Here is a 26,692-nt window from a genome sequence, read left to right on the forward strand (position 1 = left end):
GCTCATTTTGAATTTTATCTTTACGTGTATGTCTGCACATCTATCATAACATTCTCATCTCAACTACTCTAACTTTATGCTTTTGCTGTCCCATTAGAGCCCAACATTTACTACTATATAACATAGCCAGACTGATAGCAATACGATAAAACTTTCTTTTAAGTTTATTAGGCACCTTACGGTCACAAATAACTCCTTTAGCTTTTCTCCAATTAAACCACTCAGCTTGAATCATATGTGAAATATCCCCATTAATTTCGCTATCATTTTGAATAATGGCTTCCAAATATCTAAACTTTTTCACTTGAAGTATAATTTGATCTCCCAATTTTACTTCCAAATTATTGTCGACTAGTCTCTCACCAAATTTACAATATAAATATTTCGTCTTACTCCTACTTAGACGAAAACCTTTCGACTCCAATGTCCTCCTCCATAACTCAAGTTTACAATTAACCTCTTCTCTTGTATCTGTTATAAGAACTATATTATCCGCGAAGAGCATACATTTGGGAATTTTCCCTTGAATATGTTTCGTCAAAACATTTAGGATCAAGTTAAACATATAAGGACTTAAAGACAATCCCTAATGTAGTCCAATCTTTATAGGAAAGTCCTTTGTTTAACCACTAGATGTTCTTGTACTAGTTTTTACCCCTCATACATATCTTGTATGACTTTAATATAAGTAATTCGTACTCCCTTCTTTTCCAAGGCTTTCTAAAGCACTTTTCTTAGTATACGGTAATAAGCTTTTTCCAAATCAATAAAAACTATATGTAAATCTTTATCTTTACAATGATACTTTGTCATTAATCCCCTTAGTAGATAAATCGCCTTTGTAGTTGATCTACCTGGCATAAAACCAAAAGGATTCTCAAAAATACTTGTCTCCAATCTCAACCTGTGCTCAATTACTTTATCCCACAATTTCATTGTATGGCTCATGAGTTTAATTCCTTTATAGTTAGTACAATTTTGAATATCTCATTTATTTTTATAAATAGGAATTAATGTAATTCTCTACTCGTCAGCATTTTCTTGGACTATAAAATCACATTAAATAACTTATTTAACCATCTTACCCCTTCTTCACTTAAACATTTTCACACTTCAATAGATATATAATCAGGACTGTTGATTATACCATTTGTCATTTTCTTAAGAGCTTCCTTTACCTCCTTGTCATGTATTATTTGTAGAATAACAAATTTTGTTCTTCTTCATTGGTTACTAAATCCTCCAAGTTACTAAATGAACCTCTCCATCGTTGAAAAGTTTGAAAAAGTAAGTCTCCCATCTATTTTTAATTTCATCATCTATAACTAAAATTCTTCCCTCTTCATTCTTTATACACCTTACTTGTTCTAGATCTCTTGATTTTCTTTTCCTACTCTTAACAATCTTATAAATGTTTCGTTCTCCTTCTTTCATCTCAAGGCTCTTATAAAATTCTTTAAAAGCTTTAGAACAAGCTTCACTCATAGCTCTCTTAATTTCCTTCTTGGCCATACGGTACCTCTCCCAATTTTTCTCATTGTTACACAAATGTGGCTTTAAAAAAGTTCTTATGTTTGATTTTGTCTTATACACTATTATTCCACCACAAAGACTCCTTGTCTCTCGAACTAAAACCTTTTGATTCTCCTAAAACTACTTTTGCAACCTCTCTTATCTTTTCAGTCATATCTTCCCATATGATGTTAGCATTTCTCTAAGATTTTCAAATTCCTTTGTCTAAAAGATTCCACTTGAAAGTATCTTGCTTCTCACCTTTTAATTACCACCACCTAATCCTTGGTGTTATTACTTGTCGACATTTTTGAATTTTACTCATAATACACACATCAAGGACAAGGACCCTATGTTGTGTCGTTACAGCATCCCCGAAAATCACCTTGCAATTTTTACAGAGTCTTCTATATGTGTTCCTAACCAAAAGAAAATCAATCTGCAACCTTGAGGCTCTACTTTTGTAAGTGATGAGATGCTCATCTCTCTTCTTGAAACAAGTGTTGGCAATTTTAAAATCATACACCAACGAGAAATCAATAAGAGTTTGTCCTTCATTTTTTAGTGCTCCAAAACCAAAACCACCATGCACCCTCACATACTGACCAGCCTCCCTCCTGACATACCCATTAAAGTCTCCTCTAATAAAAATCTTTTTACTCTGTGGTATGTGTTGAATCAACCCCTCCAAATCCTCCCAAAATAATTCCTTAAGACTGGGAGACTTGAGGTGCATAAGCTCCAACAATATTAATAGTCTCACGTCCAACTATCATTTTTAAGAAAATAATTTTGTCTTCAATTCTGCTAACTTCTACAATGTTCTTCTTCCACTTCTTATCAATAACGATGCCTATTCCATTACGTGTGCTTACTTTTCCTGTATACCAGAGTTTGAAACCATGAATATCCTTAGCTTCTTCTCCATGCCATTTTGTTTCTTACAGGTATAGGATATTGATTTTTCTTTGAATCATAACCCCTACAACCTCTATAGATTTATAATTCAATATTCCAACATTTCAAGTACCAAATCTAATCTTGCTCTCATGGACTAACCTCTAGCCGTGCACGTCCAGAATGATGCGGTAGCCCTTGCTCATTTAACACTATATCTGAGCATCGATGCAGCGGCTCTAACTCACTTATCATTGTACTTAAGCCATGTAGCGAGTTACTTATGGGCAACGACCTAGCATTACCATTATAACATCTATTGTTCATGTTCATGATAGATTCAACAAAGTTTTACATTGGCTGTTGATGGTCTCACACAACCCTCCTCCTTTACCCGGGCTTGGGACCGGCTATAAACATAGATGAAGTTATTGTAAAAGAATTTAAAATTATAAAAAAAAATTCTAATAAAATATGTATTTTTATAAAGTTTTATGCATCTAAATGAATGATTTGATTTAAACTTAAATTCTCATACATTACAATGCAACAAGTTGCATAAGCAAACTAGGATGGAAAAAGCGAATAGGACACCAAAAGCATCAACGCAAGTCGTACAAACGATAGACAAGAACGACAATAACACTACCACTAACATTGAAATTTCTTTCTAACATCCCCCGTTAGGATGCCGAAGCCTTATGATTTTTTTATGATCTAATTTACTTGTTTCTTTCACAGTATACTCATGGCCTTATATTAAAAAATTAAATTTTATTGAACACCAAAACACATTAGATAATGGCCCAATAGTTTCAAAAAGAGACTCTTATAGAATGCAAGTGAGAACCTGCAACTAACAAAAAATTAATCCAAGTGGTAAGGATTTAACTTATAATCACAATGTCATAGGTTCAAATCTCGTCATTGATGTAAAGACATTGTTGATGAATAATTTATAAGTGATATTCTAAGTGTTTTTTACACCTAGAGGCATGCCTGAAATTCAACTCTCTTAATTTTTTTTTTGTATTAAAAAAAAAGTGAGAACTTGCAAGTGTTGACCAATGTCAACCTCTGAAGGAAGTTTGTGCGACGGCGTCAATCCTGTTGAAGGTGGCTATGAGCACTTATCCTTAGAAGGAAAGATTGACTTCGTTGTTTTGTATTGTAAGACACGGACAACAAAGCGGATTGGAGCTGAATGAGCATAGTCTCTTTTATGGTTTTGGAAATTGATTGACAATGTATTGAAAAATAAAATTACAGAACAAAACATAAAAAAAAAGTAATTAATAAGATAGAATTATACCCTGATCAATCTTATAAAATTTAAGTGAACTTGTACTTCATGGGGAAAGGGATAAGTTTGCATCCTACAAATAAGAAAGGGAAATTTATAATCAGGTCTCAAATAAAGAAATTAATTAATTTTTCAGCTTATTTACATGTCAAATTTTAATATTTACATGTCAAACTTAGTATTTACAAATGGTTGAGATCTATAAGTAATTAATTTTTTTATATGAGACTCCAATATAATTTTCCTTATAAGAAATTGTTGATTATGTAAAAGAACAATATTGACAGTTGCATATTCTAAATACTCCCTTTGTTCTATAAAATTTACCTTTTTTACACAAACCAAGAAAAATAGATAACGTTTTTAAAATCACCTCATCTTTTCATAATTAACTTATAAAAAATACTCCTGTCACACACATTCTTACTTAGAAGTCCTCCCTTAATCTTATTTATAACATGAAGAGAAAATATTTTTTTATTTATAAATCATATTATTAAAATTTTATCACAAAATTTTCCCTTTGCTCATTAAATGTTAGTGAAAAAAAATACATTATGAAGGCATATATATTTAATTGGGATAAAATTAAAATTTTATTAAATTTTTAGATGAAATTAATAAGTTTTGACGTTTTCTTTAGTTATAATAAAACTTGTTAAAAATGACTTATAAATAAGATCAAAAAAATATTCTTTTTTGGGTCATTTTTTAAAGAAAAATGCATCAACTTTAAAAGTTAACTAAAAAAAAAAGTTGTTAAAAGTGGCTATTCCTTGTAATTGTGTTATGAATTGATCATTGAGAAAATTATAATAAAATATTATTGAAACATATAGATGAGAATCAAGTCTCTCAAAATGTCATAATTTCTCTAAAGTCTCTAGATATCCTTTTGACATTAATGATTTTAGGTTAAATAATTAAATTTCTCTTTGTTTAAAATAAAAATAATAGGTTTGACTCCATTTTCGTTAACACAACTTTTGTTTAAGTAATTATAAATTTTATTTTATGAATCACAAAAATTGAATAAGAAATCATAATTTATCACTTAAAATTTCTTTTATAATTGATAAACAAGTTTTAAGAATAAGTTTTCTTAATTACAACTTTTATTTAAGCAATCATAACTTTGATTCTATGAATCACAAAAATTAAAGAAGAAATTATAATCTTTTACATAAAATTTCTTTTATTATTAAAGTTCAAGTTCTGAAAATAACCAATCACAATTTTTATTTAAATAATTAAAACTTTTATCCTATAAATTACAAGAATTGAACAAAACAATTTCTACAAGAAGTCTCCCAACACCAATCGAAGCCAAAACAAGGATTTTCGAACATATGCAAATGAAATAATACTTGTGTTTAATAGTTGAGATAAAGAGGATGAATAACCATGCTCTTTCCTTCACCCAATTTGAAAAGAACATGCAAATCAGTCCAAATGAGACAACAATTTTTTTGTTTTTTTTTTTATGGAGAAAAGATCAATCAGAAATCAACAACAAAACTGCACAAGAAACAAACCCCAAGAGCCGGGTCACCACCTTTTGCAATATACCCTCCCTTATGATTGGGTAGGTTGATAGTAAAAAGTGCTAAAAGAATTGGAACTAAGAATAACAAATCTAAATACATCATTGACAAAAAGACTAAGGGTATTACAAGAAAAAGTTAATGAAATATGCCAATCTCTAAAAAGAAATTGTCTAATTTCCAAAATAATGCCTTGAAGTGGAGGACCACTTGAATCCTCCCTAGTAATGAGGTCATAACTGTCAGCACACAGAAGATCAATCTTAACCTTTCTATAACCTTCATTTCAGTACTTGGGGAGTCTATCATAAATGGTTTTCAAAATAGCCGATTCACTTTGCATATTGCTTACCTTGTTGAAAAATCCCACATCTATTTTGCACCTTTTTTTCTCTTAAAACAGCAGTGTGTAAAATCGCTAGGCTAGACAAGTAACGATACCTTTTTTTGATATACCCTAATCTCCAAACATTAAGGTAATTACCAAAATTGTCAGAATTACACAAATGGGATTTTAAGTTTTCAAAACTGAAAGCATCCCAACAAATCTTTATAAGTCAAAAAATCAAAGTTCAATTAATATGCAGAAGCTTGGGACCTCAAAAAGGGTCAAAACATTTGCATAAAAGTTAAAAAACAATAAATCGGTGCAATAGAGAGGCATGCCTCGTGGCTTGTCACACAGGTGCCACGACTTGTATGCCTCTGTGCCATGTGTCATGGCACAAATCACGATTTTGACATCAACTTTTTCTATCATTTGACAGCAATCAAGTGAACTTTTGACATTTGATTGAAGTGATTTAAGTATCTAAAAAGAGCTTTCTTTAAGCTCTAGCTGTTGGCTTTGGCTTCATAATCAAATTATTTCTCAATCAAGACTTGGACACCTATTTCAAAATTCACTCCTTTTCACAATTTACATATATCTTGGGTGTCCAAAACTCATACCAAGAGCTAAAAGCCTCAATTACACCCTAGACCATACTCAATAAACTTTTTTAAACTTGTACAATACACCACATCACTCATAACACATACACAGCACATTTTCAATACTCAACCCCTTAATTACAAAAACAAAAGGGGGAGCCTTAAATTCATTATTCATCATATCATTCCACAAAAGTCACAATCTCACTAACTTCTTATTTGTACTAGTATTTTGGCCCTGTAGTAGATTACATAATCATACACACACTCAACCTAGGGCCCAAAATACATAATTAATGATAAACAACATGTAATGCAAGTAAGTGCACATGTAAACTCCTAATTGGCAATGGCATCAATAAATATACACATATAATATTTAAAATATAAAGGCCTACAGATTTAGGATCAAAGTCCTAAGCCTCAGTCTACTTCCCTTAGCCTTAACTCAATGAGTTAGTTCCTATAATATTAAAGATAATAGGATGAGTACAACCACTTAGTAATCAAGGTCCATCTAGCTTATACTAATGAATGTTAATCAATTTAAATGCAAGAGGCAAAGATAGCATTCTCAAGTCATTTAATATGATCAAAACCACTATTCACATTTTTCATTCATAATGGCATATACTCACAAAATAATAACTTAATAACAAAATTTCACATGGATATAGGACTAATCATATAATTTTCAACATTAAGGTCACGATACAAATAACTATGTGCCCTTTTAACATTATATGCATGATCACAGCTTTCTTATATCCTTCTTATGCCTCTAACACAAAACCGTGAGCTATAACACACTAAGATCATCTTGAAACTGAGACTACCCTAGTCATTTATGCATAAAGGGCTATCCATCCAAGGTCACCTATCTCACTTGTAGTTCATGATTTTCCCCTAACTCTCACACTGTATGGTGTCATTCTCCCTAAACTAACTTCCTTATTAAACAGGTGGAAAACTAGCTAGGTTTGAGTTTCTTATTGAATTAGTAAAATAGTCTTTTGTTGAACAAATGGAACAATATGAATAATAAATCTAAACTAACCATCGAGCTCTAATGGTAGCCTTACCACATGGATTTTAATCTTCTACTCATCTTCCTTGGTGAACTCCTGCCTCTCATAATTATTACATGCATAATAATGCAACATTTCAAAGCATGTGATTACATGAAATACAGGCATGTAAAATATCCTTATTGTACTCAATTTATAAATGAATATCACATAAACATGCATAAACTACTCATTCAACTTCGCTTTACTTCATATCATCGAACTCCTCACTAAATAAATTTATTGAACTCTATAACTAACACATCATAGAACTCCTCAACACACTATTTCATGGAACTTTTCAGATATCAAGTCATGGAACTCCATTTGACACATTCATTAAACTCTATTAACAAACCACATCACTGAACTCTAATTAAACCCTATCATTGAACTTTATAAAATCATTATAGTGAATTTTCAATAATTCATACCACACTTGATTTCATTCAATTTCACACACTTCAAATATCAAGTATAAATCAATAAACACAAAAAAACACAAGAGAGAATTCCCCCAATTGCCTTAAACTTTTGAGAGATCAAAATTTTACCCCTCAAATTCACACTTCTAAAGCTTCACAAAGCTTGAATTGTTCCTAAAGTGTATTTACTCTATATAGATTCACAATAACAATCTTTAATAACTTCCTCAGAACAAGTTGACACACCTAAGTCATACTTTAACTCCCTTAAAATTCAATTCCCTAAAATAAAAGAGTACCCATAGGGTTTCTTAGTTTTCTCTAACTACCATTAACTTCAATGAACTCCTAAATCACTGTTAATGGAGCCACGTTGCTCCAATTATATCATTAATGGTGGATTTTTAGGTATTTATTACCCCACACCCATCAAAACCTACAACACCATAAATTCTAGGTTTAAATATTTTAAACAACTCTCATTAACTTAATTTAAATCAACAGGCTCTATGAACCAAAAATCATCATTCTAATTCAAACCATAACTTCCCAACTAGTGAAAATGGAAGAATAAGGTAATAAATGAGCTTAGGAACCTTACCTTAGGTGTTATCTAGCTCTAAGATACTTCTAAACCTTCAAAGAAGTAAGCCCTAAAAGAAAAATCTCACCCCCTATCATTTTCTCCTTCCTCTCCTTTCTAATTTCTTATCTAATTCACATGTTCTTTATTAAAATATTTGGCCATGCGCTGTGGCGAATGCATTATACTCTGCGGTGCATGGCATAGAAAGGCCTATCCCTGGGCTGATTGCCACACATGCATTGTTACAAATGAGCCATATGCCTTGGCTTGTGGCACAAAATAACTTCCTTTAAATTTTCTCCCTTTTTCACATACAACAATCCAACTTTGCATGGGACTCATCTTAAGGACTACAATCATAATCAATTGTACTAATTAGACCTCTCAAGCTACACACCTCATTAATTAATTCAATTACTCACTTTCACTTACTTAATCCTGATTAGTATTTCAAGATGTTGCACAACACAAATTTTTATCATGTTTACCATCTTTTATTCAGCTACTTCTCATCTCACGCATTTATCCTCATTAGTATAAATATTATCCCTAGCTAACATATGTAACATCTAAGAAAATTAATCATGATTAATTAACCCAATGATTTTGACTAGTGAGTTAATGAGGTGTGTAGTCAGAGGGGCCTAACTTGGTGTAATTGTTATGATTTCAGTCCTAGAAGTAGTTTCAGATCAAAGGCGGGCCACCTGAGCAAAGAAAGAGAAAGAAAAGGTGAAGGTTTACCTTCTGTACTATATGGCACAACATGTGGTCGATGCGCCACAGTGCATAGGGGCAAATTTGAATGTAATGGCCTCTCTGTCCCATGCACCATGACAGAGGGCATTGTGCACCATGGTGCACGGCCAAAAATTTGATAAATCAAATTGATCTTTGTGTGTAAAAATAGAGGAGAGGAGAGGAAGAAGCCGAAGAACACATTGGAGCTTTGCTAGGGCACACACATAAAGACCTTTGTGGATAGATTGAAGCTTCCAAATACTCAAGGTAAGCTTATTATGCCTTCTTCTTCCTTTCTCTCCCTCATTTATGAAGATTTATGATAAGATATGAGCTGGAGAGTTCATTTTTGGTCCATAAGAGTATGGATTTGATGCCATTAAATAAAAGGAGTATAATAAGAGTTGTTTAAGATATTGGAACACCACATTAATGATTGTAAAAGTGGTTGGTTCATGAGAGCATTTAATATCCAAAAATTAACATTAATGAGGTAGTTGGGAGAGGTTTATGTCCATTAATGATAGGCTGAAATGTTGTTAATGATAATGTGTATTAATGAAACTTAGTAGACCCATTGGGTATAAATAGGTAATGGTGTATGGATTGATAGAATAGAGTGTGTGGAGATTTATATTGGTAAAATCTTCAAAATGTTATAATGATGGTAGTTTTGTGTTATGAATGTAGTAAGGTTTAAATTTTGGCACCATTCAAGCTTGGGAGAAGCTTTGGAAGTGTTTAGTGTGAGGGGTAAATCTTTAGCCTATCAAAGGTTTAAAGTAATTGAGAGAAACCTAATTTTATGTAGTTGAATATTAATTGGTTGTTTTGTGAAAATGAGTTTATTTGAGATACAATTTATATTTAAAACCTTAATGCAAATTTGGCATATGTGATAATGTGAAAAATGCTATGTGTACTCATAAATATATATATATATATATATATATGTATGTATGTATATATATATGAATCATGATGATGATTGGAGAATAATGTGTGACTATGATGTATAATAGGCAATGATTGAGTAAGTGAGAAAAGTGAAATGAGTTATGATATGATTTGTGATTGAGTCGCATAAATATGTGATAATATGTATAGCATGATCATTGGCAAGAGTTTGCCTAAGGAGATGAGTAGTTGGTTAAAATTCATGTGGTATTGGCAGTGACTATTGGAATTAAGAACTTGCCTTGGCACTGATCGTTAAAATCGAGGAGTAGCCTTTATTCCGTGATTCATTCGAGCTATCCTACTTGTTCTATAAGGAACTCAAACCTAACTAGTCTCTACCAATTCATAAGGAGGCTAGATTGAGGATACGACACCCCATGGTTGTTAGTATTGGGGAAAACCAAATTATATAAGTGAGTGAGTTCACCCTGGCCCGGTAGCTCCTCACAAGTGGAAGGCTAGGTTAGTTCATAAAAGACGTAGCTACGTGATAGCCATCGATTTCATGTCAGAGGTAACAGGAGGATATAAGGTTAGCATATGATCATGAATATAAATCCAACCATTTGATTGTTAGTATTGTGGTCCAATATGAGTTAGGAGTGCATGGTTGTTGTTTTTATGACCCTGTGTTGTGCTTTGCATAATAACATGATTATGTGTGTTATGGATCCAATCACATAGTTATTAGTTCTGTGAACCATGGCCAATTTCATCACATTGTGAATATGTTATACTTGTTTTTCCTATTTGTATCTATTTACAATTAATATACAACTGTATAGGGTAGGTGACACTTGGTTACTGAGTGATTCATCAATTCTCAATATTTTAAGGCTTAGCTCATTAGATCAGAGTTGGGAAAAAGCACTCTGAGGTATAGGATTGTGGTAAAATCCTACTTTTATGCCTCTTTATTTTATGTATTAATGTTGTGTAATTGCTAACTAGGATCATATGATATTGTTTTTGTACTACTTGTATTACTATAGTACACAATTTGTGTATTTTGTACCCTAGGTCAGTGAGTTTTGATTGTAACCTCGTAGGTAGGGCCAAAAAACTTATACAAGTAGGAATATGTGTATTTTAAAGATTTTGTGCAATGTTTTCCTCCCTCTTGTGTTGTGTGAAAATCAGGGTTGAGTGGTAATTTTATAATATACGTGTTTTTTATTATGTGTGGTGCATTGCACATGTCCACTAAAGTCCATTGAGTGTGGTTGGATGGTTGGTGTAGGCTATTGGCACATGAGGTTGAGTTGGAACACCCTACTTGTGAAAAATTGTGAAAAAGTGGTGAATATGGGTTTTGATGTCCAACTTTTTATAGAAAAAGAATTTGAGTGTAAAACTAATGCCATTAGCTAGAGTTAAGAGAAAGCTCCGTATAGGCACCAAAACCATCTCAATCGGATATCGAATGGAGATTTAGGATGTATTGAAAGTTCATTCTCTATGCTATCAAACGACAGTATTGATGCTGTCAAATTCATACAATACGCCGTGGTGCATGGTATGAAGAAGGCTGAGCCACGATATATATGTCGTATGCTGCGACGCACGTGTCATTTCCTACACAAAATTCATTTTTGAGTTTTAAAACTCAATATTTTGGGTTTCATTTGATTTCTAAGCTTATGCACTATTTTAAAAACTCTGATTTGAGTTGACTAAGTATTGATTGTGACTTGAAAAGTTAAATTTGGGATTCTATTGATAAGGATTTGAGAAATTTTCTCTTTTATGAAAATTTACAATTTTGATAATCCTTTGAGGATTAATCCCTAGATTACCTTGATTTAGGAGTTAAATATAATTTAATAATGGAAACCTTACAACATATCCTGTCTCAAAAGAAAAAGGAGACCAAAGAATTTTCCTATCATGTATAGCTCTGAATAGGATGGTTTTCGGCAAGTGTGGAGCCATAAAATTTTATTTAGAGGGGTCGAGATGACAAAGTATATATGATAATTGAAAGATAATTTTATATATATATATATATATATATTTCATTAACATGACATAAATATTTCAAATTATATATTTATATTCAATTTTACATATATATATAATAATAATAAATATCTATCTTTATTTTTTTAAGTTTTGCTCATCAATTTTTCATGGTATAAGAATAATTAATTATCATGTTTATGATAAAATTTTTATCAATTTTTTTCAGTATAAACTATCATTAAATTGGCAAAGATTTAATCTTCCTCATGAACATTGAATGATTTAAATGCATCCTTGGAATCTAAACTTCTATTGAATTTAAAAAAATCTATTACTTTCTTACTAAATTTATTATTTAATTCTTTCAATTAATAATTATAGTAAATAAATATATCAACACGGTAATGATGCTCAATTGTCACAAATTCTTTATATCAATGATATCTAAGTATATCATAATAAAAATCATTCATATTATAAATTTCAATAGCTTGGTTGTTATAGAAAAAAGTGTTTTTTAGAAGAATATATTTTAACTATAATCTCTTAACTTTTGGATAAATAATTTTGTAATAGATATCAAGTACATAGCATTCAATATATTTTGAAATTTTTGTTGCAGTACATGACAAAGTTTGTTAGCAATAATTCTAATAATTTCTTTCATCAAACATAAAACGAAAGCAAAATCAAATGATTTCAAAACTAGCTTTAAGAGCAACTGTAACATTATCTTATTGAAAATAAGTAGATCTCATACCAACTATATCTTCAAGTTATTAAAACAGTTTGACTATACATGCATAAAAGACTATTATAGAATTGAAATGAGAATTTTATCTAGTATATCACGGTTTCTATAACATGCCAATTTATTGAGCTGAAGATATATAACCCTACATTTTACTAAAAAAAAAATTAAAAAGTTAAGGAAGCCGTGGCCCTTGCTGATATTCTCTTGTCTTCACCCTTGGTTTCAGGTTTACTCATTTGACCACTTTCTTCCCCACCAAACATAAAGTTACACCTAGATGTCCAAATGTTCCGGCAAATGTAAGTGAAAAGTATCCTCCAGTGCGCTTCTTCTGTTTGGGGACTACCTAAATTTGAACTCAGATTCCAGCTAAGCCATTGCAGTGTATTTTTCCTCCTGAATTCAGTCCAGTGTCTTCGATCAATGAGACAATATTAAGCAGGCAGATTGCACTACCATGAGTTACCAGCTTGACTTAGCTCATGGTGGAAAAATGGTGAGCTGCATTCAAAGCTGGAGCTTGCGTGAATTTCTTCCTTCTTCCAGCTAGTTTTCCTTCTAGTTAGCAAGGTTATTTCGGTCAATGCAATTTTATTTCACTTCTGTCTTAAAAGTTTGCAGTGTATTTTCAGAATTTGTTGGGATTGATTGGTAATTAAGTAGATACTGAGGTTCTTTTATTGAAATTCTCCCTATAATTTATATCATATTAGTACTTATAAATTACAATTATATCCAAAAGTAAGAATAAATAGAAAAAATATGTATATATTTAATAATAATTTTAAATTAAGCAAATAACATAGTCAATATTATATTACTCCACGTTTAATTATTCCCTTTTTCTTTATATATAGAGTGTTTTTTAGAAATTTATTTTGCCCCCAAATATAAGGAGTGCTATGATAATTTTGAGTAATTGAATAACTTTATCCTTATTGTCTTGAGAAGGGGGAAAGGATATTAATTGTGGATTCTACCCACTTTCATAATATTATTTTAATATTATTAGAGATAAAATTAAAAAATTATTATGATTTTATATGTTTTTAACTAAATGTCAAGCTTTTATTAATAAGTGTGATTTAATTAAAAATACTTTATATAAAAAGACGGAGGAATTATCCCACTATCATTAATGAAACATAGTTAAATAATTAGTTTTGCCAGAAAAAGGAAAAGAAAAAAGCAAGTTACCTTCATTAAATGCATTATATTTGAAAGATAATTTCTCTTTTATATGCAACTTTTTCCTCTATTTATAATATATATATATATATATATATATATTAAAGGTAAAATTGAACAAATAATTAATGGTCCATTTTTCAAGTGAAAAAACTTACCAAACAGATCATCAATTACTTACAGAATATGATTCATGATTCATATATACAATTAATGATAGAGTACTATTTATTAATTACATGTATTACATGACAAGAAAAAATAACAATTAAATTAAAAGAATTTTAAGAGGTGCACATGAAATGTAAATTTTATTTTAAAACTAGTTATTTTATGCCCCTGAAAAAATGCCTTCGACTTGCCAACCAGATCAGTTCAAAGCAAAATCCTGGAAAGCCAAAATTAAAATGGCACGCAAGAAAATGAAATTTTATTTTATATATTAAAATTTAAAAAATGTGTTATCTACCAGAAATTGAAATTTATAAATCAAACATTCACCCCAGACCTCGCAATCTCCTCACAGAACTATTTCACATAAATTATTTTACTCAGTATAACTAATATATACTAGCATTCAATACATCAACTTAAAATTTAAAAAGAAAAAGATCGGCTTCAGGTTTATGCATGTTATCTAATTAATAGCCCAACTACAGATAGTTTCATTATCCCTTTCTTTTTTAATATGCTTGAATTGCTAAGTTAATTACATCCCAATTTTAAGCGAACATGGAAACAACTAATCATAAAGACTAAGTTGACTTCGATAGCATTATAAATTTCAAGTCAGCACAATCTGGATATAGAATGGAGCTAATTTAGAGTTCTATGAATTTCCTTCACAGGAAGAATAACCCACACAACACTTTCAATCCTCAAAGCATTTGAAACATTTTCAAAATACAAGTCTGATACATCCACACAATTAACTGTGTAAAGCATCAATCTCTCCTGAGGTCCATGTATTCACGGCGAATACCAGAGGCATTTAGGATCACTATTTCAAGTTTATCACCCTGTAAAACATCCATCACAAGTCACCAATTTAAACTGGCGTAGAAGAGTGACTATTTACAAGTGCAAACTTAAAAGCTAGGAAAGCATGAATGATTTTAGAGAGAGAGAGAGAGAGGAGAGAGACTGGAAGACAAACTCACAGTGTATATATCTCTCTCAGTTGCAGATGCAAAAACAGTTTTGACCAATTCCACTGCTTCAACTTCAGATAAAGGAGTAACAGCATCCTACAAGTCGTCATAATACATTGTAGACCATGTCAGGAAAGGAAAGTTGAACCAATAAATATTTCAGGAAAAGAGCAAGCATGAAATTTCACCTTAGCAGGTAATAGGAGTGGGCTGGGGGACTTCAGTTGGTTATCAAGAAAAGGCATAATGAGTGTGGAACCGGATCCCTGGGAGCTATACCCAACCCTCTCGTATGAACCAACAGCATCATATGTGAAAACACATCCCTTTCCTGTTGATTGAGTAGAGAATGTCAGGAAATAAATTTATGGGCATAGACAAGAACAGAAGGAAAAAAATATATATATAGAATACCTTCATTATCAAGACCACCCAAAACATTGAAAGAATAATAAGGAAAGAAGCGCTTATAATAAAGAGTGTTGGAAAGCAACTGAGCCATAGCAGGGCAGCTCATTTGTTTGTTGTGTTGATGCTGATATATCTGCTCTCAAATGAGAAATAAGAACAATGAAAATGGGAAACAGTGCATTCAATAAGTAATATCAAATCAATTTAAGCATGATGTTTTGATAAAAGCTAAATTCATTATGCATCCTAATTGATAGTTGGGAATGCATATTTACCCATAGCGCAGATGATAAGTAAGTTTCTTCAAGAGAACAAAATGTGAAGAGTCTAAAAACTTGAACTTAACTGAACTGATCAGGACTCCTATGATTGGATTATGATATAATACACCTAATTTTAATAAAGTACTCAAACCCTTTATGATTAAAGAAAGTTAATTTCTAAAGATGGAGGCTAAGGCACGATTAGTTTCCAAGTTAGTTGCAGTGATGGAATAAATAATCATAAGTCATTTGAGAGCAACTAGTTGACATATCACGACAACAGTGAGTTTTTGCAATAAAATGTCTCCAAAAAAATAGCATGTGAGACAATATACGGCTATACATCTTAACTCACCAAATGCTTAGCAGTTAGATTTTTTTGCAAGGCTTTCACATCGGCCTGAAACCCAGAAGAGGCCATAACACATTTGTCAGCTCTGTTATATCAAATGAAAGAAAACATCATGTCAGAAAGAGTATGAAACACCTCCATATCTACATAATAAACAATATCAACTTACAACAAGAGCTAAGAGTTCAACGTTCTTTTCCAAATCTATATCAATTAACATTTTAACATGAAGCATTGATTTCACTATTTTCAAAAGTTCTAAGCATTGGCCTCTACCTTCCTTTTTTTTTTTTTTGGAAATAGAAAAGGCAAGCGTATCATTTAAAAAAAAAAAAAAAACACCCCAACCTAGTTGCAACTAAATACAACTAGACGGTTGACACACAACAGCTGGTCTTGATTAATCCAACCAATACAGGCATACGGTATGTTGGGTAGCATAAGCATTGGTGTCTATCTACTTTGCCAAACAGAATGATTTGGTGTTTGAATTCTTCAAGATTATATACTAGTAATTCCCTTTCCAATCTTCAGATTCAAAACTACACTGCCAAGGTTTTCCGTAGTCTAAATCTTGTTGAAGGGATATAAGGGCTTCTTTAAGATGAAGGTTTTTGTTTGGACTGTATCCTAATACAAGTAATCTGAATTAGATCGTCAGGTCCAATAAGGATATTTCATCTTATCTTTGTACAATGTGTTTTAGGAGTATTGAGACAACTAGTCATCTTTTCCTGCCTCGCAATGCTGCATCTTTAAGGAATAGTGAGTGTTCAGTGCAACAGTAGAGTTAAAGCTTCTTTTGTTACCAGTAGGATTGAACTTGCGAACATTTACTTAAACCTTCAGCCAGCCACTTAAGCATGGTTCATGTCCCCACTTAGACATGATCTTAGCTAACTTAAGAATTTACAAAGTGATAAGAAGAAAAAAAATCATCTGGCAGAGTGCTTTTTTCAGGGTTTCGATGGCTTCAGTTAGAAGTCTTGTAAGATTTTCCAAAAAGAAGTTTCTTCCATTAGTTCTTCTCTGGTAAAGAACAATCTTTCTTTGCAACCCTTTGGATTTCCACAAACAATTTTTCTAGGGAGCTACTTGTGGATTTAAAAAGCATTGTAAATAGAAGAATGGGCAGGAACTCTGAATTCCAAGAACATGCAGATAATTGAATTCATTTATTCAAAAGACTACATCTGAACACTCTTGCAAGTAACGAGGACCACTATTTATAGACCTAAGCTAAAGGTAATTTACAACAGCACTTCTAAGAGTGCGGTTGTTTCCAATAAACCCTGCAAAAAAAAAAAAAAAACTAGGATTTCTATATTGAGCTCTTCTAAGCTGGTGTTTGTTTGGTGTTTACTTGATTTATTATCAGTATATTGCTTTCTTTAGCTCATAAATAATTTCATTTCCTGTCAAAATGTACAATAGATGCCTAAAAATTTGTCAATTTCTTTCAACTTATTGCAGGTGATTTTAATAAAAACCAAACCACATGGTTTTAGCATTTTAGCTAGGAGGACATACTAAACGGTAGACTTCCCGTAGCGACGAACAACTCCTCAACCATTTCTGACATTGAAATCTTCCTATATTAAAGCAATCAGCGAGATATTAAACCTACAATTAATTGCATATGAAACTGCAATCATACAAGGGTGAATACCAAATAACCCAAACTTTGGATCATTTGCATTTTGCTAACAAATAGCGAATCACTAAGAAGCAAAGTAGCGGGGATTGCAGTATGCCAAAGCACTTGCAGACAATTTACTCAAAATTTTACAGGTGATATAATCCATTCCAGGACAGAAATCCCCTCCCCTTAGTCCAATTAAAGGTTCGAATAGAACCGGGTAATCCAGCTCGAAGGAATACATATAAATTCCCATTTTCAACAACATCATCAAACAAAATGAAATTCCAGAAATAAAGATTCGTTCAACCCCTTCACAGTGAAAGAAAACTGAGATCTTAAGGCATATAACTTCATTGAACTTACAATTTGCATATTTTGGAATAATCTCGGGTAAGGATATTGTAACCCGTTGACATCCTCGTATCCGCAGCGACGACGCAATAATCAGCTCCAGCAATTGCAACACACGATCTAAAACAAGAAGGAAGAAACACGATTAACGATACGAAGTCAACTTTTATTACCCCAAGCACAATGGAAGAAAGCGAGTACCCTCCATTGTTGTCGTACGGTGACCAGTTAGCTTGTTGCTTAGCCATGGTTTTCGGGGTGCAGGGAACAGCGAGAAGGAAGAGGAAATAGGGCTAGTCGTGAGGAGGAAACCAAAGCAAACGCGAGCTTGGCTTTTCTATGCTTCTGATCTGTCCTCCCCTTCAAGAAAGATGTTGTCCGCCAAAAAAAAAACGACGTCGCCTGTGACCAGCGTTTTCATTTTGTTTTTATTTTATTTTATTTTAAATAAATTGCTTATAAAAAAATTTAAAAAAATTATGACTATAAGCTATTTAAATTAATATATAAAAAATTTATCATTCAAAATTTAAAAAATTATAATTAACAGATAATAATATATTATTAATAAATATAATAAATTAATTATAATATAAAATATAATAAATATTTAGCTGTTTATTTGATTTACTTCAATAACATGAGTTATATTTATAAAATTTTTTTTTGGCGCACCTCCTTCAGGAAATAAACCGTGCCTTAACTTACCCATGTTTATTTGTTTTTTATTTTAAATGTTAAATGTTGTATAGTATTGTGTATATCTCACGTCGTCATCATCACTTGTTTTGAACTTTTGATGATGACAAACGCTTTAAAAAAAAAAAGTTATTTTGGAGGACCTTAAAAAAAATAAGTAAAGAGATAACTAATAAAAATAATAATGATAATTGCAGATATTGCATTATTAACATTTTAATAATAAACCATTATCCTTACTTACAATAAATTATCATTTATTGATTGGCAAGAAATTCACAATGAACTTTAGTAAATTCTCAATTAATATTATAAAGGTTCGAAACTATCTTTTGTTGATTTCTTAGCAAGAAATTACAAGTGATTGGCTTGCAATATTTATAATTGATTCTCGTAAATTTTCAACTAACATTACAAATAATTTCAAGTATATTTAGCAAATCTCCCAATTAATTTACAATTGATTCTCGTAAATTTTAAATTAATATTACAAATAATCTCAAGTATATTTAGCAGATTTTCCAAGCAATTTATCAATATATTAACAGGAAAAAAAGTTATAAGTAGTTGGCTTGTGATTCACAACTGACTTTTATAAATCTCAACTAATATTATAAATAATCCCAAGTGTATATACTTTGTAACATCCTGAATCTTCAACTTAGGAATTTTAAGTGCTTATAAAGATAGAATGGTAATTTCAAGTGAATTTTGATTAATGACATTTATGAGAGACTAATATAGTTTTTGGATCCTTGGACAGCTTTAAAAGAAAGCTAGATCAAAGTTCGAATGGGCTATGGCATAAGGGAAGTTTAAATTGTGTTAGGGCTCTTTGTGCCATGTGCAATGGCAAACACATCAATGCGCCATGGCGCACGTCCAAAATCTACATTTTCTTAGTTGTGAATCAAACCCAAAATCAGAAGTGGGATAAGTGAAATGGGAGGAAGCAATGGGAGACATTTGGTGACTGCTAGGGCACAATTTTTGGATCATTTTGAATGCATTTAAGGCAATATTTGTCCTTTGGTAAACTCCCTACACGTCTCCCTCTCCTTCTATATGAATTTCTAATGCTTTTAGCTATGGTTAAGGCTTTGATTTGGCTGTTTTTGGTAATGGACGAACCCATTGAGGTCTTGGAAAGTTAAATCAAGCCTCTAACCCTAAGTTTATCGATTTTATGGTAATTTGAAATTTTTGCTAAGGGTTTGGACAAGCCCTAGGTATAATTTGAGAGTTTTTAGACTATATGGATGATTGGATAATGATTTTGGTATATTTGAATGTTAAATAAGATTCTTAGAGTGTTTTAAAGAGTTGATGTTGTTAGATAAGGAATTTAAGAGTTATAGGTATTAGGAACCTAGTGAATTCAGAGTTTATTTAGAATGATAATTGATAATTGTCACTTAATTGTATAAATTGGGGGTTGTTCGAGTGTTATTGTATAAGTGGGAACGTGTAAAATTAACATTGAATCATGGTAACCCTTTGTGAGAAAAAGGATTGAGATAACGAAATAATTTATAGTATTTGATTATATTACTTAATTGTTTGTGAGTAAATATGTTAATTTGTTACTTGAAATTCGATAACCTTGCATATTGCAAAATGTGATTTTGTGCATGTAAAACGATTTACAAATGATGAAAATGGTGAAAATTTTATATAGATTGGTTGATGAATTTGATATGTATATGGGTTGTATATGAGAAATGTGAATATGATCATACTAGGGGGTTCACCCATAGGAAGGAGTAGTGGAAGTCCATATGGCATGTATCTCCTTAGTGCCTAGTGGGGCATGGTATTAGAGATTATCTCCTTAGTTTCCAAGTGAGATAAGGTGTTAGAGATTGATGCTCCTTAGCATCAGAGATGTAGTGTTGGAGTAACGACACCTCGATTCATATGTGATAGGGGAAAACATTATCTGAAGTGGGATAGGACATCTTTGGCTGGGTGATCCTACCACTGAAAGTGAGCTCGGATCATTGTGAATATACACTTGTTTAGGAGCTTATGGTTTCAGTTGGAGTGATATAGAGGCTTGGATGGTAAAATGATCATGATAGAGTGAAAACGAACATTGATTATTGAAAAAAGTTATGTTGTAATATGTTAAAAGTATGTTTTGGCATATAATAACTTTACTCTCATATAGTTGTGCATATTCATTAATAGTAGTAAATTATTCTGTTACTGATATATTTATCTCACCCTGTGATTATATTTTTACAAGTGAAGGCTCTAATAAGAGTAAGGGGAAGGAATGGATGACTGAAGAATGAAGAGCTGTGTTTGTATAGCTCTTCCCTTTTCTATTTTGGGTTTGTAACTAATATGCCATGTTGTAATGCCAAATTAGGAGCATTCTATTTGTTTTGATAATCACTTGTATGAATTTGTGAAATGTGTACGTATCTTGGCTTAAGCTTGTAGTAATTGTGATTAAATGTGTGAAAGGCCAAGATACTAATACAAGTGATATGATTAAGATACTTATGTGTTAAAAAGGGTAAAATGATTATTATGTTAAATTTTATCCACCCCTTTGTATTATTAAGAATTGAGGGTTTGGTGATCATTTTGAGTACAAATGTTTATTTGTGTGATATGATTGATCATGTATGTTGAGTGTGGTCTATTTGAGTTGGTCAAAATAATTTCAAAGCTAATGGCATTTAGTAGTGTGAATTGGACACCTTCGAATGTGTTTTGAGGTAAAAACGGATCATTTTGAATTCAAATGTCCATCTTTTTAATGGTTAAGAATTTGGGTGTAAGACTAGTGACATTAGCTAGAGGACTTGAAGAGCTTTGTGTGGATACTTGAGCTACACAAATCGGACATTAGATGGCAAAACGGCATGCTCCTGAAGTTTGGTTTTACTGTCATGACAGTAGGTACATGTCATGGCGCAATGCTCGCTGACGGATGAGTCTCTACCATCTGCCACACTCGCCGTGGTGAACTGGCCAGTTTTTGGAGAAATTTCAATTTTCTTCTACTTATTTTTAAGTGTGGTTTACTTCTTATACTTCCATCATCTTATTTGATTTATTTTTAATCATAGTTTAAGCTCAAATAACTTTTCAAAAAGAATTTTCTTGAGATCTCAATGTTTTAAATAAATCACTTTTAAACCCTTAGGTTATGAAAACTTTTATTTGGGATTTTTAATTAATTCTGATTATCACAATGTGTTAGAGTGTTATCCTGATAATGTAAAGGCGAACATTACATACTTGATTTCTCAAGTGATTTATTTTTATATTAACAGCAAAAAATGAATTCACAATTGACTCTTGTAAATTTTTAACTAACATTATAAATAATTTTAAGTATATTTAATAAATTTTCCACCTGATTATTCACATTTTTTTAATTGACAATATAACTGTGATTAATATTTTTATATGGTCCCTAATGGTCATTTTCCCTCAAAAATACTCAAAGACAAAACAATCAATCAATAGATATTAATGATGAATATTTAGTTTTATATATTTAATTGTTTTTTTATCTTTCAGAATCTCTTGTAAAAGAGTTTAGAGAACTTAATTTCAAAATAATGACATAATAATTTATGCATCTTAAGAATTAATCACCTTCCAAGATTAATAGTGTTCTATGCAGCAACAAAGAATCACCACATCCTCACCATTGCTCTTATTGGCAAGAAGAGGATAAACTTTAATATCACTTATCCTCATACTTAGTCAACAGGAACACACGGATTGAAGCCCAAGAACAATGACATTATGGACAAAAGGCTTAACTTAAGAAGCCCTAGTTTTAGTTCTAGCCCCAAAATCAAGGACATTTCACTTCTACAAATACCACGATCTCTTATCTCCAACCTATCGATCAAGAGATCTTTTGCTTTCTGACTTCCTCTTTTATTCTCACTTGCTTCTTGGCATTCTCTTTCATTCTTGCTCGCTTACTAGCTTTCTCTTGAATTCTAGATTGCTTCCTTGTCATTGCTTGATTTTTAGCTAATCTTGCCCTTGCTCCCTTATAAACCTAAGTTGTATCAGCCTCAAATTAACTAACCCACAACCTACATGTGTATAGACTGCAATCTACATCATTCTTCCCAACAAGTTGAATTGAGATTGATTTTAGAACTAATTCCTAAATGAATCAACAGCAGCAAAGAGTTTTGACTTAATTGCCTAAAATACAATTAAAATCAACCTAAACTAGTATTTTTGTGCTCTTCGGTTTTTATGGAAAAATGAGTGATTGTATTCAATTAAAGATGGTACATTCCTTGGAATTTAGTGGCATACAATCCTTGTCACAATTATTTAATTGGCTAAACTCTCATTCTCATTAGTTTTGTGTAGCCCAAACAACCATTTAAACCTAGCAAGTGTTTCAAGCATTTTATCAAACATTTGAAGTGCACTAATTACAATCCTCCAAGCCAAAATTAGGAAATCTAGGAAAATTGCAACTAGAATTAAAATTGCTTAGCGTCCTTGAAGATCAAAGGCTCATGCACAGCTACTTTACTCCTTGGAATCCAAGTGATCTAGCCTTGCATCTTCAACTCCAAACAAGCTCCAATCCAAGCAAGAAATTCGGCCATGATAATGAGGTGGAAAAGAAGACGATTTTGTAGAATGGAGCAGGAGGTTTTCCAACGGACTTAAGTGGACTAATTTGAACGGATCAGACCTTGAATTGGATGAAGAATGAAGCAAGATCAAGAGGGCCGGAGATGGAATGAAGCAGTGAAGAGACAATGAAGAGAAAAATGAAGAGAGAAAAGACGATCAAGTGCATGAGAAGCTATACGTGTATTTTCTAATTATGGAGTATCAAATTCGAAGTGGAATGGAGAGCATGTGATTTTCAAAATTAAAGAAGAAAAGGCGGTGATGATTGAAAGTTGGAGATGAATTCTCCAAATGGATGTGTGAGCACGTCAGGGTTTAAACATTTTTAGGGGAATTTTATTATTTTTAGATATGGAAATTTATTAAATGGTTAATAAAAAAAATTCCAAGTGGAAAAATAAAATAAAAGGGAAGGAAAATAAGAGAAAGGAATTCCCCACTTAATCCTCTTGCTTCTTCTCTTTTTCATGTAGTCACATGCAAATAAAATAATGAAGTCAATAGAAAAATGTATTTTAGGAATTAAAAACAATGTTCAATTCAATAAATCTCCAATTTCCCCAAAAATATTTATTTACCCTTTAATCACAAATATTACTCAATTAAACTATAATATTCTAAAACAAGTGCTAAAAAGCTAAGAAAAGAAAAGTAAAAATATGTAAAATATGTGAATTACCACTCCTTGTCCTTGATCTCTAAATGTGTTCACTTCTTTTTTTTTCCAATAATTTTGATGTACAGTTTTACATGGAGTTAAGTTGAATCAATTTCAACTTTGTTAAGGAGGTTTTGTGCCATGTCAGATTATTTATGGAGGATAGTAAACTTTCACTGATAGTGTGTGTTGGATAAGGCTGATATAACATTCCAAACTTTAATCTAGGGGTTAAATTAATTAATTGAAAAGTTTAATTAATCATTTAAGATAATTGGAGGTTCACTAAGGAGTTTGGTTGGCCTTTTAGGTCCATTAGACCCTATACAAGGTCTAGAAGAGGGTTAGGAAGTCATTGGGCCACCCTGGGCCTAAATTAATGGGCTTAAGTGAGAGTGTCTGGACTATGCCATTTGTTGGGACAAACAATGCTATGTGCCACGATGGATGTAACAAATTTTAAATTTGCCAGCATCACACCTTAAAAATAGAGGGTAACTGGCACAAATGCGAACTACATCGCGCATTCTCGTAAACCTTAACATAAAAATTCATTCCGTTTTCTAAAAACAATATTCAGATTATATAGAAATTATAACACTTTTAATATTAACTGTCATAAGAAGACTTCAACGTTTTTTAGAAATTTCAGCAAAACTTTCCCTGTAAATAAGATCTCTCGAAATTCTACAATAAGGTTTTCAAAGATACAATACCAATTAAGAGCTTAGCTCCTTCCAGCCAGCTATAGTATATAGATCAAAGTAAAATCTTAACCATAATCTATGTGGAGCAACTAATTTTTTTTCTAAATCAAAATACATAAGACTTAAATATTTATATCAAAAAGTAATAGTACCAAACAAAATTTTCACCCAATATAGTTGTATTGCCCTTCAGAGGTTAGTGGCGGGATCAGCGTCAACTAATAAATCTGAGACCAAAATAAATTTTTTTAGTAAATAACATTTCCAAAGTAAAATTTAGAAGAATTAAATTAATAATCTTGAATAATTATGTGAATTAATTGAAAAGTTGATAATTCAACATAATAAACTTGTAAGTTTGTAAATTGTAATCATGACTGTAAAAATGAGAGAAAATTTAAAAGAAATTTAGTTTATCATGCTTAGAGAAAATAATTTATTCCCATGTAAATCAAAATAATATACTTGCTAATCAAAACCATTAAAATATTGAAAACTCACGTTAAGAAAAATTAGAATTATGAGAACTCAATATAGCAGGTAACAAATATGGACACACAATCCATGAGAGTAAATAATCAAACGCAGCTCATGGCCACGAAATCAAATGCAAGTACAAAGCTCATGAATAACAAACGAGGGAACAAAACCCACGAGACAAACTAGCTAATTTTTAACCACAATGTGCTATGGGCTAACGGAACTGCCATTAGCAGTAGTATTTTGTATAGAGTCTTTTAAAAAAAAATTCATGCTTCAAACATGTGAGAAAAATAAATACTTATGAAATAATTTACATTTTCAATATTCAATTCACATGAATCATTTCAAATTCTAACATAAAACTTGTTGAAAATAATATGTTATAAATATTGTTCAAGCTTGTGTTAATTGAATGACCAAATATTTCCAAAGTTTAATAAATAAAATAATTTGATAAATCTTCAAAATATTTCTTGAGGAAGTAAATGTACATATCATCATCTAACTATCCATTATCAATGTTCCATAATTTTCAAAATTAATGTAATTCATAAGAGGAAAATATTTCAATAAAATTCTATTAAAAATAAAAATATATTAAAGGGAATGCTATTTACTTATATGTTAAAGCTCCAAATTCTCAAAATATTCTGCCTTCAATTTCTACTAGAATCCTCTTCTTCCACACAACCTATAAAGATATAATAGATAAAATTTTAATAGATTTCCAATTGTTCTTTAACACCATTACAAATTAACCATCATCATCAAAATTCAAAACTAAATTTATGATTTGAAGTTAATCCAAGCATTATCATTCATCCTTATGACTTCCTCAATAAAGCTTTAGCCATACTATTCCATTTTTTTGAGGTAGAATTTTCTATTAGGTATTTTACCAAACAATATATAAGCATAATTTATTAAGCTAATATTAATATCGTCCTGCTAAATTTCAGCTTCTCTAAAACCTTATAATATCACTAATTCAATCATTTTCATATAGAATCTCAATCTGCAGCATCATCTTCTTTTGTTATACAACCACAATATCCATTTAAATTAAAATTCTCCTTTTTCACGCATGCACATACAGTCACAAGGAAGATGAATTTTTGAAACTTCAACTTTCCAACCACATTTATCATATATTATCACTAAGTTTAGATGGATTTCAAGCTTAAAATTTCAATCTTCTTCTCTCTATAACAGCATAGGCGATGGCAGAATAAAAATGAAGTTGTTGTAACTACACACACAAAACAGCAACAACAGCACACACATATACACTCACACGTACAGTTGACCCATAAATGGAAAGTCCAAAATTCCTCACCTCAACGTGGCTAGCCCAGATAGCGGCGGACAACAGAGAAGAGAGGAGGAGGTTCTTGATACTGAACAGAGGAGAGAGCTGACGCTGCACACGTTATGGGAAGGAGAAAAATGAAACTTGCAGCAAAAC

General features: G+C 31.5%; 1 protein-coding gene across 1 annotated transcript; it reads right to left on the bottom strand.

Moving 5' to 3' along the window:
- Positions 1–14,621: 14,621 nt before the first annotated feature.
- LOC129288739 (proteasome subunit beta type-1) lies at positions 14,622–18,404 on the bottom strand. Its single transcript, XM_054925470.1, has 7 exons — positions 18,244–18,404; positions 18,055–18,162; positions 16,053–16,134; positions 15,438–15,567; positions 15,212–15,354; positions 15,033–15,119; positions 14,622–14,891 (listed from the first exon to the last, which is right to left on the bottom strand). Exons 1-7 carry the CDS (start codon positions 18,288–18,290, stop codon positions 14,817–14,819), a joined length of 672 nt encoding a protein of 223 aa, XP_054781445.1. The 5' UTR covers positions 18,291–18,404; the 3' UTR covers positions 14,622–14,816.
- Positions 18,405–26,692: the final 8,288 nt, after the last annotated feature.

This window comes from Prosopis cineraria, unplaced genomic scaffold (genome assembly GCF_029017545.1).
Source record: "Prosopis cineraria cultivar Desert tree isolate PC_DT_omini unplaced genomic scaffold, ASM2901754v1 PC12, whole genome shotgun sequence".
Lineage (NCBI taxonomy): Eukaryota > Viridiplantae > Streptophyta > Magnoliopsida > Fabales > Fabaceae > Prosopis > Prosopis cineraria.

Bases quoted from the DNA above. Each gene is read 5' to 3' on its own strand.
- LOC129288739 (XM_054925470.1), bottom strand. From the start codon at position 18,290: ATGGCTAAGCAACAAGCTAACTGGTCACCGTACGACAACAATGGAGG. The intron at 16,135-18,054 runs GTAAGTTCAATG...TTGATATAACAG, and splicing joins TATTCCAAAATATGCAAATT to AGCTGACAAATGTGTTATGG. The intron at 15,355-15,437 runs GTATTCTATATA...CTCAATCAACAG, and splicing joins GGGTGGTCTTGATAATGAAG to GAAAGGGATGTGTTTTCACA.